The sequence below is a fragment of the Anthonomus grandis genome, chromosome 2 (genome assembly GCF_022605725.1).
Source record: "Anthonomus grandis grandis chromosome 2, icAntGran1.3, whole genome shotgun sequence".
NCBI lineage: Eukaryota > Metazoa > Arthropoda > Insecta > Coleoptera > Curculionidae > Anthonomus > Anthonomus grandis.
Genome location: NC_065547.1, coordinates 35,598,138 through 35,616,151, shown reverse-complemented (window position 1 = coordinate 35,616,151; position 18,014 = coordinate 35,598,138). Strand labels below are relative to the sequence as shown.

General features: G+C 33.2%; 1 protein-coding gene and 1 long non-coding RNA gene across 2 annotated transcripts in view; one reads left to right on the top strand and one right to left on the bottom strand.

Moving 5' to 3' along the window:
* Positions 1-182: 182 nt before the first annotated feature.
* Positions 183-18,014, bottom strand: part of LOC126750662 (homeobox protein DBX1) — a 69,546-nt gene continuing 51,714 nt past the window's right edge. Inside the window, exons 5-6 of the mRNA XM_050460340.1 lie at positions 1,005-1,175; positions 183-637 (exon numbers count right to left, since the gene is read on the bottom strand). Of these exons, the coding sequence (XP_050316297.1) occupies positions 458-637; positions 1,005-1,175 (351 nt within the window). The 3' untranslated portion in view covers positions 183-457. The remainder of the gene's footprint in view (positions 638-1,004; positions 1,176-18,014) is intronic.
* LOC126750669 (uncharacterized) lies at positions 3,805-4,646 on the top strand. Its single transcript, XR_007665785.1, has 3 exons — positions 3,805-4,040; positions 4,102-4,200; positions 4,271-4,646. It is a non-coding gene; the product is annotated as an uncharacterized LOC126750669 (long non-coding RNA).

Sequence of the window (18,014 nt, the reverse complement as noted above, 5' to 3'; positions counted from 1 at the left end):
TAAAATTGTTACGTTTAAAGTAGTCAAATAGCTGGTGTTACCAATAAGTCACGGTGTTTACGCAGACTGTGAGAATTATACTGTAAAGCCTAAGAATCTTAGTTGCTTTTCTGGAAGCAACTTAAAGTTTTTTTTTAAGGATTTCTTTCAGGTGAGCATAACCAATTACGTAAACATTGCAATGAAAACATATATACATTTAATCAGTTTTGTAATTAATTACAGAGTTAAAAAAATATTTTAAGAAGATATTTATGATGCACTCTGACATTTAAATAAATTATACGGCATGAATTTAGAAGTTGAGAACAATGTATGTATATACTATGAATGGTTAGAATATAGGCATTTTGACACCTATTTTAAATACTTTGATTTATACAATCTTAATATTAAAAAAATCACCACAATTTATTTGGAATGTCGGTTAAACTTTTTGGTATTATTCGTAGCACAATCACGTGACATTTATTTCTTCGTCGCTGTCATTTGAGCTGTCATACTCCATGGTATCGTAAGAAGAGCCTTGGTAGTTCTGTGACGTTAGTAAGTTCGAATGGGCGGATTCTGACGGCGATGTCAATTCTTGATTTGATAATTGTTGACGATCGCTTGGGGAATTAGCTGGAGAGATATCCTAAAAAAAGAGAAATATTATGTTTATTTTAAAAAAATTGTTCAGAAGATGGAAATAATATATTTATTTTATATTAACTGAGTTTTTGTGCTTGCTTGGAAAGAAATTTTGCTCTGATGTTAGATGTGTTTTAAAATGTACATGATCTTATTTGTAAAGTCGTGAAGATGATTTCATAGAGTTCGAAATGCCGGCCAAATATAAATTTGATCATCAAGAGCCTTTTATTTCAACTTAGATCCAAAAATATAGTTAAACATTTTAATTATGTTGAGTCATTTCGTATATAAATTTTTTTCATTAATTTTCTTAGAGTTCTTTTAATAATTATAGTCTACAGATAAAAGTTGCATAAGGATAGACTTACAGGTACATCTGATAAATCCAATTTAGGCCTATCTCCGTCAGCATCGCTTAGATCTGGATGAGGGTTGTTTTTATTGGGCAAAGTTTGTTCGCGTGACCCACCAGCTGCCAACAGTTCTCGCTCTTTGGAATTTCTCCATTTCATTCGTCTATTTTGAAACCATATTTTCACCTGAAATTAAAAAATGATTATAATGGGAAATCAATATCAAATCAAACCAGAACAATTTTATTGACATTTCAAAATATAAAAAAAATATACAAATAATATATTATTATTTTTTTTGATAGTCGGAGTGTACTGCGATTATTAAAACCATTGTCCATATACGACTCAGATAATGTGCCTCACTACCCTTTTAAAGAGAAAATAGTTGACATCAGTCTGGGTGCATTATAGCTTAAAATAAGGTAATAAAGTTTAAGAATCAGCGTAAGGGTAAGCATAGACCACTATATTGTAAAATTTAGCTTTATGTAGCAAGAATCAGATCTATGACACGTGTGAGCCTCCAATGATCTTATTCATTATGATTGTATGTATTAATAAAAAAACTTTCATTCCGCATGCGAATACTTGGATATTAATTATTATTTTTTAACTAAAGTTCTATGAATAGGCATTGTCAATACAGCCTTTTTGATCTTTTATATAGATAAACTATAAAATAATCGTTTTGTATAATATCTCCATAATCGAACACTGATAGAGATATTTTAAGCTGTCCTAGGCGGCCTAAATTAACAGAGATCCTTCCCTTATAGTTATTTTGAAAGTATCCGTAACTTCACTTAATTAAAAAAGTACTACTAATTTTACTTTATTTGTTGCACGTTTAGGGTAGTTTTTTAACTGACGGTAATAATTTAGGACATAAGTTCAAAGTTTCCAATAAACTTAATAACTAACTACTAATACATTTTCTACTTAAAGTTGTTTGTTTTAAAAGATTTAAGACTATATTGAAATCACCAAAAAATATTAAACTATCATTAAACGTCAGTGGCATATAAAAATGTCCTCCGAAAAATCAGTTTGATGTATTAGTGGTAGTAGGAGGTTTATATTTTGTATAAGTTCGAAACAATTATATTTTTACTTTTAAAATTAAATTCAAAACTAAAATCAAAATATTTTGTGGCGTTTTTATAAATTACTAATAAATTATATTCGGGAAAATAATATAAGGGACCTTCCTGTGAAGTAATTCATGTCTCTGAAACCCCCAATATATCAAAATTACGAATTCATCACACCTTTATTTTCATTGCAGGTATATTCGGATGATCAAGAGCAAATTCTGATTACCATGGATATAATGGTGTCATCCAGTTTAGTAGGTTCATCTCAAGGATATCTTATCAATATTTCCTAAGCAGATCTGTGTACACAACATACAGTGTATGTATAATCAAACAACAAGCTTAGCAAAGCAACTTTTGTGTTATCTGTCACAGGACTTAATTTCTATGATGACATCTTATTTAATTGCAATTTATTTTTAATTTTTTTTATTCTTTTTCATTCCATTTTTTCAAAAAAGTTTCTTCTGCCGTTCGTGATAAAAAAGCAAAACTCAGAATTGTTATGGCTTAATCTACGTATCTGTCAATCAGAGCATTTCGCTACGTGTTCTATATAAATTTATATTCTCCAGTTAGATTTTCTTAATATCGCAATTACCATCTTTTGGGTTATCTCATATAATCTTTATCATATGTTCCTAGCGTTATCGCTATATTTTCTTAAAATATACATATTCTGCTTACAATAATTTGAAATTTCTTAATTCCTTATTTTTTTCAAGTTGTTCAAGTTTAGATTGTGAACCCACCTGCAGTTAATAATTTGCTGCTCTCCTAAACTTCAGTGAAAAGTGAATCCTTCCAATATCAAGCAAAATTAAAGTTTGAGTTTCGATAATTTGGATATTTTGCACCTTCTATTTCTCATTGGATTATTTTAGGGCTGTGGTTTATGTTGCTTAGCATGGGTAACATATTACATCGCATAACTCAGGTCTGCACAGACTTTAATAACCAGGTCAGCTGCTGCAGATGGCGTGTTTGATAAATTCTGCATAGACTGCTGCAGCCCAATTGCTATGAGCTGTTGAGATCTTCTTCAATATACCATTTGTTAAAAAAGTCCCAAATCCCCTTAATAATTTGTGAACGCACCCTTTTATCAAAAAAGTGATCCAATGGCATATTTTTTATGCATTGGACACTGTTTGATAAAAGAGTGCATTCACGAATTATATAGGGGCTTCCGGACTTTTTAAGGGTAGCTGTGGTCCTTTACTTTTATGATAGTCTTTATAAAAATAAATGTCCATGTAGGAAACAATTAAGTATCCTAAAATATTCAGAATGGTTCGTTTTCAAATTGACAGACTGTATAAATTTCCACATTAATTGTAGTTTTCACAGTGCTTTCAAAACTAATAAACACTCGTCTCTCTATGGGGACTGTATTCACGAAAAACAAAAAAAAGTTTTGCTTTTTTAATCAAAAATTAATTTGATTTCACTGAAGCGTGTAAGCACAGATTTGAATTTGTATGCATTGTACAATGACTAAATACGCAGCTTGCTCACTATAATAAAAATAGCGGATTTTATGTTTATGAACAATACATTTTCAAACATTATTTCGATTTTTCATTGTGCTCATATTGAAACAAATAGCAGAATGAAATGAAATTCATAAAAGCTTATTTTATGTTTTTATCAAATCGACAATAATCCCTGCATTTCTTATATTTAACTTAAACTTACGTCAAAATGAAGTTCAGGAAAGTAAAGTTCGGAATATTGGCGCAATTTAAATCAGATATAATTAGTTGTAAGCAAATACGGTGAAAATAAATATTTCGAGTAGTAGTAAGTGATCGTGTAATTCTGAATCAAAGACGATTTCAAAAGAGTTAATATTCAACAAGTGTAATATTGGTCTTTATTAAATGTAACAATTCAGAAAGAATTTTTGAAAGGTTATATAACGCAGAACCAACAAAACTGACAATAGGTCTAAGTGGGATATTTTCTTTATGGATTTTAGGTTTTTTCGGAATAACACTATTTATGCATTTCAGGTTTTTAATTTGATTCGGTGTAAGAGAGTGAGAAATGTCATTAATATGTTTATTTAGTTTGTTTTGGGTCTTAATTGTTGGATCTTTGTTAAAAGTTATGTAAGTATTTATATCAGACAAAAGTTAATTTACTTTTTTTAGGAAATCTTTGATCATTGCTTTAATTCAGGTACAAATGTTACCACAAAAATAATTGGGTATTCCACAATGCATCTACGCAGTGTGAAGTTTTGTGGTAAAAGGAAATGCCCTTTGTGCTAGAGGCAAGGTGAGGTTGTCAAATTTCATCCCACACTTCTGAGAAAATAAAACATGAATTCCTATGAAGACATTTTGGAATCGTGAACCTTTGAATTCTACATTCTAGCTTTTAAAGGAAAGTAAGAAGCTAGACTATTTCTATAATATATTTAAATAATAAGATTTTATCATTATATCAGATTGTTATAAATTTAAAGTTAAAGCTTCTGCTCACTTTTCTTATCTTAAATTCAAAGCCTACTTAAAAAATATAAAGCTGAACAAATAATTCATTATGAGGCCATGGTAAGAGACCATTTAAAGAAATTTAATAGATATTTCTTTTTGTGATTTGTACTACAGAAATTTTACGTTCATAAAAAAATCATATTCATAAATTTTGTTTTATTGTCAAATAATGCAGAAAAAATTTGTGATCAAAACAGAGTGGTGAGTATAAAAAAATAATACTGAGAGAAAAAATTCTATTACTGAATAAGATACTGTTGAAAGAAATTGAATGACTTCGCGGTAATGATTAAAGGTATTTTATTGCTAAAAGTCCTTTCTATTTTTCATTATTTATTTATGGGCCCGCCATAAATATTCTAGATCTACTAGAGAAAATTTTTTTCCCAACGAGAATGCAGGAACGCATCACATTTCTTATGTATCGAATGGAACGTTTGCAAGAGGCAAACTATGGAACAGGGAACTAACTACAAGTTAAAAAATGCACTTAAGGTCGCGAATTCATCTCAGTCCACAAACAACGAAATTGTGACAAAATGCTCTTAAAATTAAATTTATACGTTTCGTTGTGTTTACTACCATATAGGAAGGTCTTCCGAGAACGAAATTATGCAAGAATCCTTAAATAAAATTAAAATTTAATAACAGGACATAGTCATTCCCGAAAGGTAACCTTATTAGTTTAATAGTTTATCATATTCTTAAGACTCAATGAGATGAATATTCGTTTGAAACTTTTAGTTGAAATAAACCTATATGTTAGTTACGCATTATTGTCTTTATATATTTAACTACCATTCATTAAACAACTAATCATAGTTTTAATAAAGTTTCCGTTAATATATAAGGATGGTGACAAAAAGGATGCATGAACCTAGTTTTGTTGCTCTTTGAGAAATATTTTGAAAAAACTATCGAAACTGTTCTGGATTTGCGATTTCCTATCTGAAATTCTTTAAATCTATTCAGTGACGTACATTTAATTATTTAGAAAAAAAAACAGAAATGTTATCTATATATATCTATCTATATAATATGAGTATTGCTAGAATATTAGGATATATTGCTTCAATATTAGGATGATTTATTATAACCTTCAGTTTCTTATAAATAATTTTTAAGAATAAAACGATTTATACTTTTATATCTGTTATATTGTAAGTAGGTAAAATTTTCGTACTTTTTATTTCTAATTATTAAGTTGTGGTGGCACAAGAATTCGATTATCGATATCAGAGAGTTTCATCAAAATAATATAATTTTTTATTGTAGTAAATGAACTGTCCGATTACCACAATCAAAGCATATTTTGTTAATGGTTATAGCTACTTATTTCCCTCTTTAAGTTCCGTCTCCTCATCGGAGGTTGGATATCATCAGGGCAATTATTATTTTACTGTGCCGTTAATAGTTCGTTTGATGTTAGTCCAAACCAATATTTTAAGTTTCGGAGCCAAGATGTTCTTCTTCCCTGGATTCTTTTCCCTTTTATTTTCCCCCGCAATATGTTTTGTAGTAACGCATATTTAGGTCCGAAGCATGTTAACTACTTCCTCCTCCTTTTGAGTTCTTAGACGCAGTTCCATGTTCGTGATTTTATCTTTTCAGGATATTTTTATTATGCGACCATAGCACCGCCTTTCAAAGGCATCAGTTATCCATTTCGGCCTTTTTAAGAGTCTAAGCTTCAGCTACAGCAGAATTACATGAATCATTTAATCTTTGTAAAAGTGTTTGGAGATCTTCAAGTTTATCTGCCTTTACAATAGTATCAGCGAAGCGCATATTGTTCAAAACTTGATCGTTAATGGTAACACCTTAATTTCTTGTCTGTTACTTAAAGCATCACGGAAAATTGCGTCGCTGTCCAAATTGAACAATATTGGAGAAATTCCCGCAAAATTTTGACTTTTTCCGAGAGCCTTTCATCTACTCTAATTCTTGCCAGTAGAGGTTGGCAATTATTCTGTCCCAGCTATCAATGTTGAGATCTGTAAGTATTTTGATAAGTTTATGATGTTAAATCTTTTCAAAACCTTTTTCAAAATCAATAAAGCACACATGTAGATTCATGTCTAAACATCTCAGTGCCAGAACATTTATACCACATATCTCTGGTTTTCATACCTTTTCTTAAACCAACTTGATTGTCACTTAAGTCGGAGTCTACTTTAGCAAATATTCTATTGTATATTACTTAACTATCAATTTTCAGAAAAATATCTACGGAGATATCAAATTTATCGAAAAAAGTAAGTCTTTTCTTTCAACTTTACCACCCTGTAGTGTAAAAATTAAGACGTTTAGGACATATATTTATAGGAACATTTTTTGCTCGCCCAAGGAACATAAACCTGAAGTTTGTCGCATTATTAAAGAAGCACCCTGTATAATGACTATTAAAGCACTTTATTTATTTATTTATCTTTATTTTTTCCAACAGGCCAATTACCGGAAAATCAAAATTAGCAATGGTAAAATATACACATAAAGTACTAAAAACTAAACTCTGGATTAAATTATTTAACAGAGCCAGAGTTGAAGTAAAATAAAATTCTAAGTAATATTTTTAAAAAAAGGTACGTACAAAACAAAAGGAGATAAAGTCAACCCATCCTCTAGCGACTGCCCAACTCACTGTGTAACAATCCTCATCATCACCTGTGAAACTAGGTGCGTCAGAGAGCATTGAAAGATATCACAGGTGGAAGCAAATTTGTTGAGGATTTTGCACATGATAAAAATAGGATCGTGATATTTAATGTTAGTTCTGGCACGATCAAGAGCAAAAGTAACATTTGTTCTGGAAGAAGAGCGTGACTCCTGCAAAGAAATGTGATCAAGATTAGTTGAAAATCTTTGTGACCATTGAGCAATTTCCACAAGAATGCCACAGCGTGAATATCTCTCCCCAGAACAAGAGCCTCTAAGTTGAACCCGGATAACAGATGATTGTGATTATAACCTCTAACTGGATAGGCACTATCCTTTCTAAAAATAAGATATTTCAAAAAGCGCCTTTGGATGTATTTAAGGGAGTTAATATGGCATTCATAAGATGGATACCAAACCAGAGAACCATATTCGAGCTTGGATTGAACCAAAGAGAAATAGAGCATTATCAAAGAAAATGAATTGATAAAAAGCCTGCAGTTCCGAATAATAAACCACAATATTCTTAAGGAAGCAGCCACTATATAATCAATATGAGGGACGAATGTAAGTCTATCGTCAAAAATAATTCCTCGGTCCTTCAACAAATTCGTTCTGCATAAAGTGAAACTGGCAATGGTATAGTTAGATATTATTGGGGTGACATAACACAGAATTTAGAAACGTTAAGATTTAGATGACTGCGATTACACCAATTCTTAACCAGGTTGATATTGCTTTGCAGCAATAAGCAATCCAGGTCGTCCGTGACACGCCAGAAGATTCGCCTCAGATCGTCAGCATAGGCTAGTTTGCAGCAAAAGATACTTGAAATTAGGTCATTGACATACAGGTTGAATAGTAGAGGACCTAGATTGGACCCCTGTGGCACTCCAGATATAGGCATAAAGGATTTTGATTTGTAGCCATCAATTTCGAAAAAATTTTGACGACCAATGAGATAAGATGAAAACAAAGCAGAAAGCTTTTAAAAAAAAATAAACAGAGACCTCAACTTTTCTAGTAGGATGTAGTAATCTATATGGTCAAAGGCTTTGCTGAAGTGAGTATATATTACATCAACTTGGTTTTTTCATTTATTTACAAAGGTTGGTGATACATGCTCTTTTGGTAAAGAAACCATGTTGATCCATGGATAGTTACGATCTGACCTGAGGAAATATGGAATTGTAAATAATAAACTCACAGATTTTGGAAAAGTTACATAGAATGTGTATGGGACGTTAATTTTCAATATTCTGTACGTTATCTTTCTTATGCATGGGAATTACTTTGGCAGTTTTCCAAATAAAGGGAAACTGACTGATTTTGAGGATTAGGTTAAAAAGATGACATAAGGGGTTACACAGAATAAATGCACAGTCTTTAGCTATGAAACTGGTAATTCCATCTGGCCCATGATCATTTTGATTTTGAATGTTTTACCTGCAGCTGCAATTTTATCAGTAGAAATTGACGGGGAAACTTAATCCGAGGAACAAGAGTAAGAATAGCTTTCATCTGCTCGGTTAGAATTTTTATATGCAATTTGAAAAAATATGCAAATGCTGAAGCAATATTAGCACTACCCTCAAAACTTCTTCCAAAAGAATCGTTAACTGTTGCTGGCACCAAAGACTGGCAATAAAAGACCAAAAAGAGGGAGGGTCCTCAGAGAATACTTTTTATGTTGTAATGGCATATATTTTGAAGGCCTCCCGAGCTTGATATTTTATTGTTTGGCATAACGAGGTAAATTTGCGGCGATAGTTATCTGTACGATAACATTTTAAAATCCCGATATGCTTTCTCCTTTTTAAAAATATTGCTAATTATGTTTTTGGAAAACGACACTGGAAACCGCCTACGTCGCTGATACTTCAAAGGAGTTGATGCAGCAAAGATGTTAAGGATTTTATAAAAGTCACTACAGCATGCATCAACATTATTACAACATAAAACCGTGGACCAGTCAGCATTCAGTATTAGATTATACATAAATTCGCCTTCCTCAAGTTAAATTGAGGCAGATTGTTTTTCTGTATTGTAGTATTTGAAATGTGAGGTAGGGCAGCTTGCACAGAAACCATCGAGGCAGGATGATGCAAGTCTTCATTCAGTAGAGGAACCTCATTCTTGCTGACTTCAATGTTAACATTTGCAAAGACCAAATCAATAAACCTGCCATTTAATCTCGGAATACTGTCCGAGTCCAAGAATTTCAAAGAAGGTATTTAATAGTTTACTTTTATTATTTAAAGCTTGATTTACTTGAAACGTGGTAACATTAAAGTCTCCAAGAACAATTAGTTGCTTCGAAACAAGTAGATCTAAGGAGGTTATTAACTCACAAAAAGTCGCTGTCACAAGTGAAAGGTAAAATGTAGACAAGTAGATAAAGAACAAAATAGTTAATAGTAATCTTACAACATCTATAGATGGTAACAAAATGTGTATGATTCCAAGACCAACTTTCTTCGATTTAGAGGATCCGCCTCCATGCTTGGCTTCTACTCTCCCTCTGCTGCTGCAGCTGTCTGTCAGCTCTAAAAACAGTAGATTCTTCAATAAAGGGCTCAGAGTCTGAAATGTCGGGCTGGAACTATGTTTTTATCAGAGCGATGATGTTAGAACCACAAACAGCAGCATATTCAAAACGTAGATGTTTTTGTACGCACTCCTCGAACGTTCTGATAATATAGCGAATAGCGAGACAGAACTTGTTAAATCTGCATAATCATAATGAAAACTTTATCTGCACCCATGACAGTCAACATATCTGTTCTTATCCTTGTCTTTTTTGCATTTAAAGCACGCTGCCATTCCGGTGAGTCGGGCGTAAGACGATAAGTAAGATTTTTGAAACTTGACAGTTGTTAGAGCGTGTGTGAGGCAACACTTTGATAAAGAGTCTACTTTATTGTGGTAAATGAACTGATCGATTGCCAAGTCTCAAGATCAAAGTTTTTGCTAATGGTTATCAAACTATTTCATACCCACTTACAATAAATTTATTCGATTTTAGTAAATCATTTACCTATTTAAGGTAAAAAAAATCTATTAGCTCCAATTAGGTCACGTTCATTACGACAATCAGATTATGCGATTGGCGCCTATTTAGCCTAAGAAAACCTAACGGGTAATCGAACTTTCTTTAACAGTTCATCAAATTTTTCCTCGGTGTATCAATAGTTGTTCTCTTCAATTATTAATATTTCTTAAATTAAAATAACAAATGTTTTAAATTATTATATTACAAATTAGACAGGAAAAAGACCCTCTTTTTCCGCACTTAAATCTCCCGTACACGTTCGTTCATAATAAAATTATCACTCGACGATCAACATTCCTCGGAAGTCCGTCAACTCGCGCTGTGAGCTGCATAGCATAGACTCCTTTTTGAACCCCCTTTTAACGGGGTCTCGCTTCACCCGTCTCACCCCGCTTACCGTCACTCGTTCAGTAGAGGGGCGAGCCTTCTTCCCTTTCATTGGTCACGAACGTTTCTTACTGTGTCTTAGACTCCGCCTAGCACTCAACAGGGGTCTGATGGAATATGAGGGAGTTAAATATAGCCCCCCTGGAGCTCCTTAAATGCTCGTTTAAATAGGCGCTTTTACGATTAAAATCTAATTTAATTGTAGTTGAGAGAGATTGCGACTGAGTTGATTGTTTATTGCCATTGGGGGTTTGAAAATAGAGATAAAGGAGGGGTAAAGGGGTAGACACTTGAGAAATGGAAAATGCACGCTTCGATTTAAGGGCGGAAAGTGGGGAGTATTAGAGAAATGGCGATTGTAGTTACTGGCTATTTGAAATTTTGAGTACTTTTTGATGGCTGTTTTATGAACCAGTATAGCCATATTATATCAGAAGTATATTACAGCTGAGTTTGATGGGATTTTAATTTATTAGGCTTTAGTTATATCGCCTAGCAAGGTGTTGTTTGTTTAAGAATAAGGTTGTACTGTTTTATGTAGGATGGAATATGGTAGATATGTGATGGAACACATAATTCTTTGGTTAATTTAAAAAACTGTTCTTTTAGGATTGGGCTTTTTTGTATAAATTGTTCTAAAAATTAAAAAAAACTAAATCGGACACTCACAAACGACCATGCCAAGTTCAGAAGCCGGCTATATACCAGCCGATATATACACGGCTGCTCGGTAGGTGTATATATTCCATAATTTGTCCAAGTTACGTTTACACACACTTAAACAGAAATAAACTGACAAAAGTACTTCCCATAATACCGCATAAGACCGCATGCCTTCAATGAACCAAATAAGTATGCATTTAATAAGGAATTTTGGTAATTAGTTTATTTCGTACAATTTTTGCGCAAATCATCGCTCTGAACGATGTGCAATAAGAGCACCATTTTTGTAGGAAAAAGTATGCAGTTTTTAAAAACTGAATCCACGTGGCGAAAAAAATAACAACAAAGTTATTGACGAAGCAACTCCTACCCTTTGCGATTTTCCAAATAATTTTTCAGTACCACCATTTGATTTAGGGTCAACATTTATCGCAGAGGATTTTTTTTCGAAATTTTATCTTGTTTTTTAAGCCTAGAATTAAAAAAAAACGTTTTTTAAATTAACCCTTTCAGTGCCCCTAAACTTTCTTAATATGCGTTTTCCACCCTATATTTATATAGCAACTCTTTACTATTTTTATATTACCCTCAAAATTTTTTTACACCATTTCAATGACATTTTGTATAGGCAATCTAAAGAGTTTCGTGAATGTTTTATCAAAAATTCTAATCTTAAAAATTTCTTTTAAGACGCTAATAGTGTGCTTTTTTGAGTTCTTAATTAGACTTGTGCAAGACATCAAGTGCTGATTCGACTAAAATAAAAGTTGTGGGAAGAATAGTCTTTTTTCTTGGAAGGCCGCTTTTAGTAAAATAATAAAAGCAGCGGTAAATCTGATCACAGACTCATATTTGTTGACCTAAAACTAAAATCCAACAAACATGCATCAAAACTTGGTATGCATCGTTGTTTTAAAGGTTTTGTTTTAAATAATTTTTTATCCGATCTCTACAATTTGCCTTGGATAGACATTGTTTATGAGAATGATATAGATAAAAAATTACTTCTTTTTACTGATTTTTTAAACCCACTTTTTGATATTCATGCCCCCTTTAAAGAATCTAGAGTGACAAAAAATGCTCCGTGGCTAACAGAAAATTTGAAGGCTGTCATGAAGGCCTTACAAAAATTCAACAGTACTAAAGAACCTCAAGATTGGGACCGGTACAAAGAACTGCGTAATTTGACAGTTTCTGTACTGAGATCCAAAAAAAAGGCCTATCTCAATTTTATTTCTCGAAGATAAAAACATAAAAAAACATGGTCGGCACTAAGATCGTTAAATACCCTATACTCAAATGATAGCAAGTTACCTCCTAATTTAACAGATCGAAATTTAATAAACCAGCATTTTTCTCAATTTTTTAACAACAGATCTAATGACTGTGACGAAACTATAGAATTTTACGAAAACAACAAATTCGGCGCATCGAAAAAATTTAAACTTATGTGTTCTATAGAAGATGTTCATAAAATTATTCAAAACATGAAAACTAATGCTTGTGGCACAGATAAAATCACGTCATCTATGTTAAAATATTGCAGTCCATTTATTGATCGTTACATAACTAATATTATTAACAGTTGCATAAAATAAATTTATTTTCTTTAAAGTTGGAAAACTGCAATAGGAATACCTTTACCAAAGTAAAAAAAACAGAGATCTTTAATGACTTTCGCATTTTACCTGCCATTTCGAAAATAATAGAGAAAATTTTATACAGTCAGATGTACTCATATTTAAAAGATAATGGTGTAATCTCAGAATTGCAAAACGGGTTTCGTAAGGAGTATTCAGCCTCCTTGGCTGTGATAACTGATGATATAATTGAGGCATTCGATCATGGATTTGAGAGTACTCTTATACTATTAGATTAAATTATACTATACTATTATACTATTTCTCAATCCCAGGTCAACGACAGCAATGATTTAATGCAAGAGGTCGCGGATCGACAGAGGAGAATGAATAATATGATGCTGTTTAATATGGAAATCTTACCACACACTTCAGAAATTACCCAAATATCTAATCTTCTAAACTCAGTTACTGGCAAGCAAGTGCATGTCTCAGAAGTGGTTGAGTTGGGCAGACCAAATAGTAAAGGTCGTAAATGTCTCAAGATAGTTCTATCAAACAATTCTGATGTAACCAATGTAGTAAAGAACCGGAGGAGGTTTAGCTCTGCTAAGGCGGTTTACGTTGAGGCTGACCTCACTCCTAGTCAGAGGAGTGATCTGCAAAAGGTCAAGGACGTACTTGAGCATCGGCGATCCAATGGAGAAACAAATCTGTACATCAAGTTTGACAATGGCAGGCCTGTCATCGTCACAAAAAACTAAATCCTTCCAGCACTTCACACCACCTACGTCTTTGTTATCAAAATGTACGTGGCCTCCGCACCAAGACTGATAAGCTTTATACAGGGATCTCCGTGTGCGACTTTGACATCATTGCCTTCACCGAAACGTGGCTTCAACCAGATAATCTTGACTCTGAATTGTGTCCAGAAACATTTAGAGTGCTCAGATCTGACAGATAGCTGGATAGAGTGGCCGCTACTCGTGGTGGTGGCTGCTTGGTCGCAGCTTCTCACAACATCCACCTAGAGAGGGTTAACTTGGAAGACATCCTTAACTCCACACCACTTATAGATATTTTAGGTTGTAAGCTCACTTATGGTTATTTTGTATTTTATTTATTTGTAATCTATGTCCCTCCTTGCACAACCAAGAGAGACTTTGAGACCTTGTGTGAAACAATTATGTCACTGGATCTGGTCTACACAAAACGCGTTATGATTGTTGGAGATTTTAATGTTCCATCTTATTATACAACCGAAGCTAGCAGTGTCAAGTGCAAGCTTTTGACCAACCTATGCGAGATCCTGGGTCTTAAGCAGTTTAACAATATTCCAAATGTTAATAATAGGCTTCTTGACTTGGTTTTTTCAAATTTCGACGTCAGTGTCATCAAAAGTATATCACCGCTTATTGACGAAGATTTGCATCATCCTGCTTTGACAATTTCTTTTAAATCGGCTTCCCCTCATCAATATAATCCTTCTATAAGTTCAAATAATCTACAGCAGTTTAACTTCAGAAAAGCAGACTTTCCACTCATGTATAATTTGTTGCTTGATGTAGACTGGTTGTCCGTCTTGCAGTCTTCTGACGTTGACAGCGCTTGCAAGGAACTTTACAAAAGACTTGATTCAGCTTTTGCTGCTTCAGCACCTTTAAAACAACGAAGACGACGGCGATTTCCAGTATGGTTTTCAAAACAAATTATTTCTAACATCTTTAAGAAGGAAAAAGCATATCGTGATTATAGATCCTTTCCAACTGAATTTAATCTTTCCAGATACAACAGGCTTCGTCAGACAGTAAAATCTCAAGCCCGTGAGGCCTATAACTCATTTGTGACCCAAGCCGAGGAGAACATTGTCACTGATCCCTCATCGTTTTGGTCTTTTGTTAGAGCTAAGAAAGGTCACTTTTCACTTCCGTCTATCATGTGCGATGCCAATGGTAATTCTTTTCAAGTAACAGAAAATATTGTGCCAGCTTTTGCCAAACTTTTTCAGAATGCCTATAAAAATCCAATCAACCTCGCAGAAACCTATCCTCATTCTAATTCCTCAGACCTCATTGACATTCTTCCATCAATTACCACTGAGGAAATTATTGCTGCTAGTCGGAGGCTAAAAAACAAGTTGACAGCCGGTCCAGATGGTGTTCCAAGTTTTGTGGCTAAAGACTGCATGTTTGTCCTTTGTCAGCCTTTATGTCATATTTTTAACCTTATTTTGAAAACTGGCAAATTTCCAGGCGTCTGGAAATGTGGTAAAGTAATACCAATTCACAAAAAAGACGATATAAACAGAATCGACAACTACCGACCTATCTCCATACTTTGCAATTTTTCTAAAACTTTTGAAACTATTGTTTATAACAGAATTCTTCCCCAAGTTCAATCACTACTCTCTATAGATCAGCACGGTTTTATTCCTAAAAGGTCGTGCATCACTAACCTCGGTAATGTGACTCATTTTATTTCTTCAGCCCTCGATAGAAAAAGTCAAGTTGATGTGGTGTATACTGATTTCAGTAAGGCTTTCAATCAGATAAATCATAGCATTCTGCTGGAAAAATTGAACAAGCAATTCAACTTCTCAGAAAGGCTAATTTCGTTCATACCTTATTGACCGTCTACAGTTTGTTGAGGCGGAAGGTTGTAGATCTAATACCTTTGTTTCAACTTCTGGAGTCCCACAGGAATCCAATCTTGGCCCACTTCTTTTTATCTTTTATATTAATGATCTTATAGAATTGATTTTCTGCCTTAGACTAGCTTATGCTGATGATCTAAAAATATTCAGGTGTATCAATAGTATCTTGGACTGCTTGTTTTTACAGAGTAACTTGGACCTAATTAGGGGGTGGTGCAGTCCAAATCAGTTATCTCTTAACATCGAAATGCTGTGTGATCTCCTTTCACCGAAACAAGGATCCTGTTTTGTTTAATTACAATATAGACAATCAAATCCTCTGTAGAAGTACTTCTATTAAAGATCCAGCGGTTGTATTCGATGATAGGCTCACATTTGTGCCACATATTAAGCACACAGTGACCTCCTCGTTGAAACTTCTGGGTTTTGTCATTCGAAATAGCCGACTCTTTAACAACTCAAACTCAATAAAACTATTGTAATTTTCCTTTGTTAGATCAAGACTGGAATACGGTTCCTTGGTGTGGTGTCTTTTCTATGATGTGGCGTTAACTTTACAGTGTTACTACTTTGCCAAGAGTTTGCAGACGGTAGCTCAGAATTATTGGAGGCTTGGGATTGTTCGAAGGTTCACTTATGACTGGCTATTAAAAAATATAAACTTGATTATAACTAATAAATAAGAGGGCGCCACTTAGTTTTTTTTTAAATGAAAGAAAACTAAGAAAAACACTTGGTATATAGGTTTCAATTAACTATTAAATGACCCTGGATAAAGTAGATTTAAAGAGGCAGAAAAAAATATCTTTTCGCTAGTAGGTAGATTTCAGCACTTGAAAAATAAATTGCAATTATTAAAGTTTTTAGTATATATTTGTATTACACAGAGGAAAGTTCATGAACCTTTTTACCTAAGGCATATCAGCCTTAACCAAGTTATATCTACTTAACCACCAAAAAAGGTACTGAAAAATACTGAACAAAAAATAACTAAAATTATAGATAAGAAATTGACGTATTAAATTATATTGATTAAATATTTGTAGCAATAAATTGTAATTAAAAGTATATTAATAAAAATTTAAATAAGTGAGATGGTATGGTTAATAATATTTAAATAAATGGAATAAACTGGCCTGTATATTCCTCCAAGAAATGAACGGCTAGCCTTCAAAATCGAGGCTGTGAATGTATGCCATTTGTAGCTTAGCTATCTGGACTGGGAATCTCTAATATTAGCTCTAACTCTGGCTCCAGCTCCACAGCTTACAGCAATTTCCCGGGGAAATCAAAATCCTGCAGCCATCAACAATTGAAGAAGAATAAAGAGGAAAACGGAAAAGTAAAACCCTAAAACAACGGTTGCCATTGTATTCACTGTTGATAAAAATTAATGGCGTTCAAAATGTGACACACTCACCTTGCTAAGTTTCATTATCTATCCATCAAAATCTCGGGCATCCTGCACCAGAATTATGAAATAAACAGTTCCCTAAAGGAACAAGTATAGTCGCTTCGCTCCTATACTTTTGGTCCGTGGGGACCAGTTTGGAACCTTTAGGTCTTGTCTGTGAAAAGCCATAAGGGAATTTAAAAAAACAATCAAAAATTATCAGGTGTACTTAGGTGAGTCAGGGAGGCTAACGTCTACCTGCCAAGGAAAGAGAGGACCAGTTGTTGGGGTATCATGCTTCAAAGAACCATAATTTGTTATATAGTCGCGTTGTGTGTCAATATACTGTCTTATATTTCAAATATCTGTGAAAGTATATTAATTGTATTCTAAATAAAGCCCAAATACCAAATTCCAACAGAATCGGACCAATAGCAAAAAAGTTACGGTAGTCACGTGACCTAGGCTGAAACTCAAATGTCAGTTAAGTATCTGTCATAATTTATTAGTTGTATCCTAAATAAACCATAAATACCAAATTCAGAGAGAAGTTCCCATAAGGGTCTATTTATTGAAATAGAACAAACAGGGATTTTACGTCGATTTGTTTTAATTTTCCTTTTTGTTTTGAAATATAATAGTAATAAAATATCAAAAGAATTGACAGGAGGAGAATAAGAAATAAAAGAAACCATCAACGAATTGAATCGAAGCTATAGAAGCCGAGATATTAGTGAAAATGTGGGAAAAAACAAAAGAAAACTGGTTTTTTCCCACGGTATCATTTTTTTTCTTAAAATAATTTATGACAAATTTTAGTTTTAGCCCTAAACTTGTAATTTTCACAAAAAAAACCCTAGAAAAAAACATTTTTTTTTTTGGTCGAAAATCGAAAGGGGTATAGCCATGAAAAATTGTGAAAAAATGGTTTTTATTTTTTTCTAACTAAACTATAACTCTGACAACTTTTTGCCTTAAACAAAAGTTCTAGGGAATGTTACGAGGTATTTGAATGTTAAAACTAATTGATTATAGCTATCA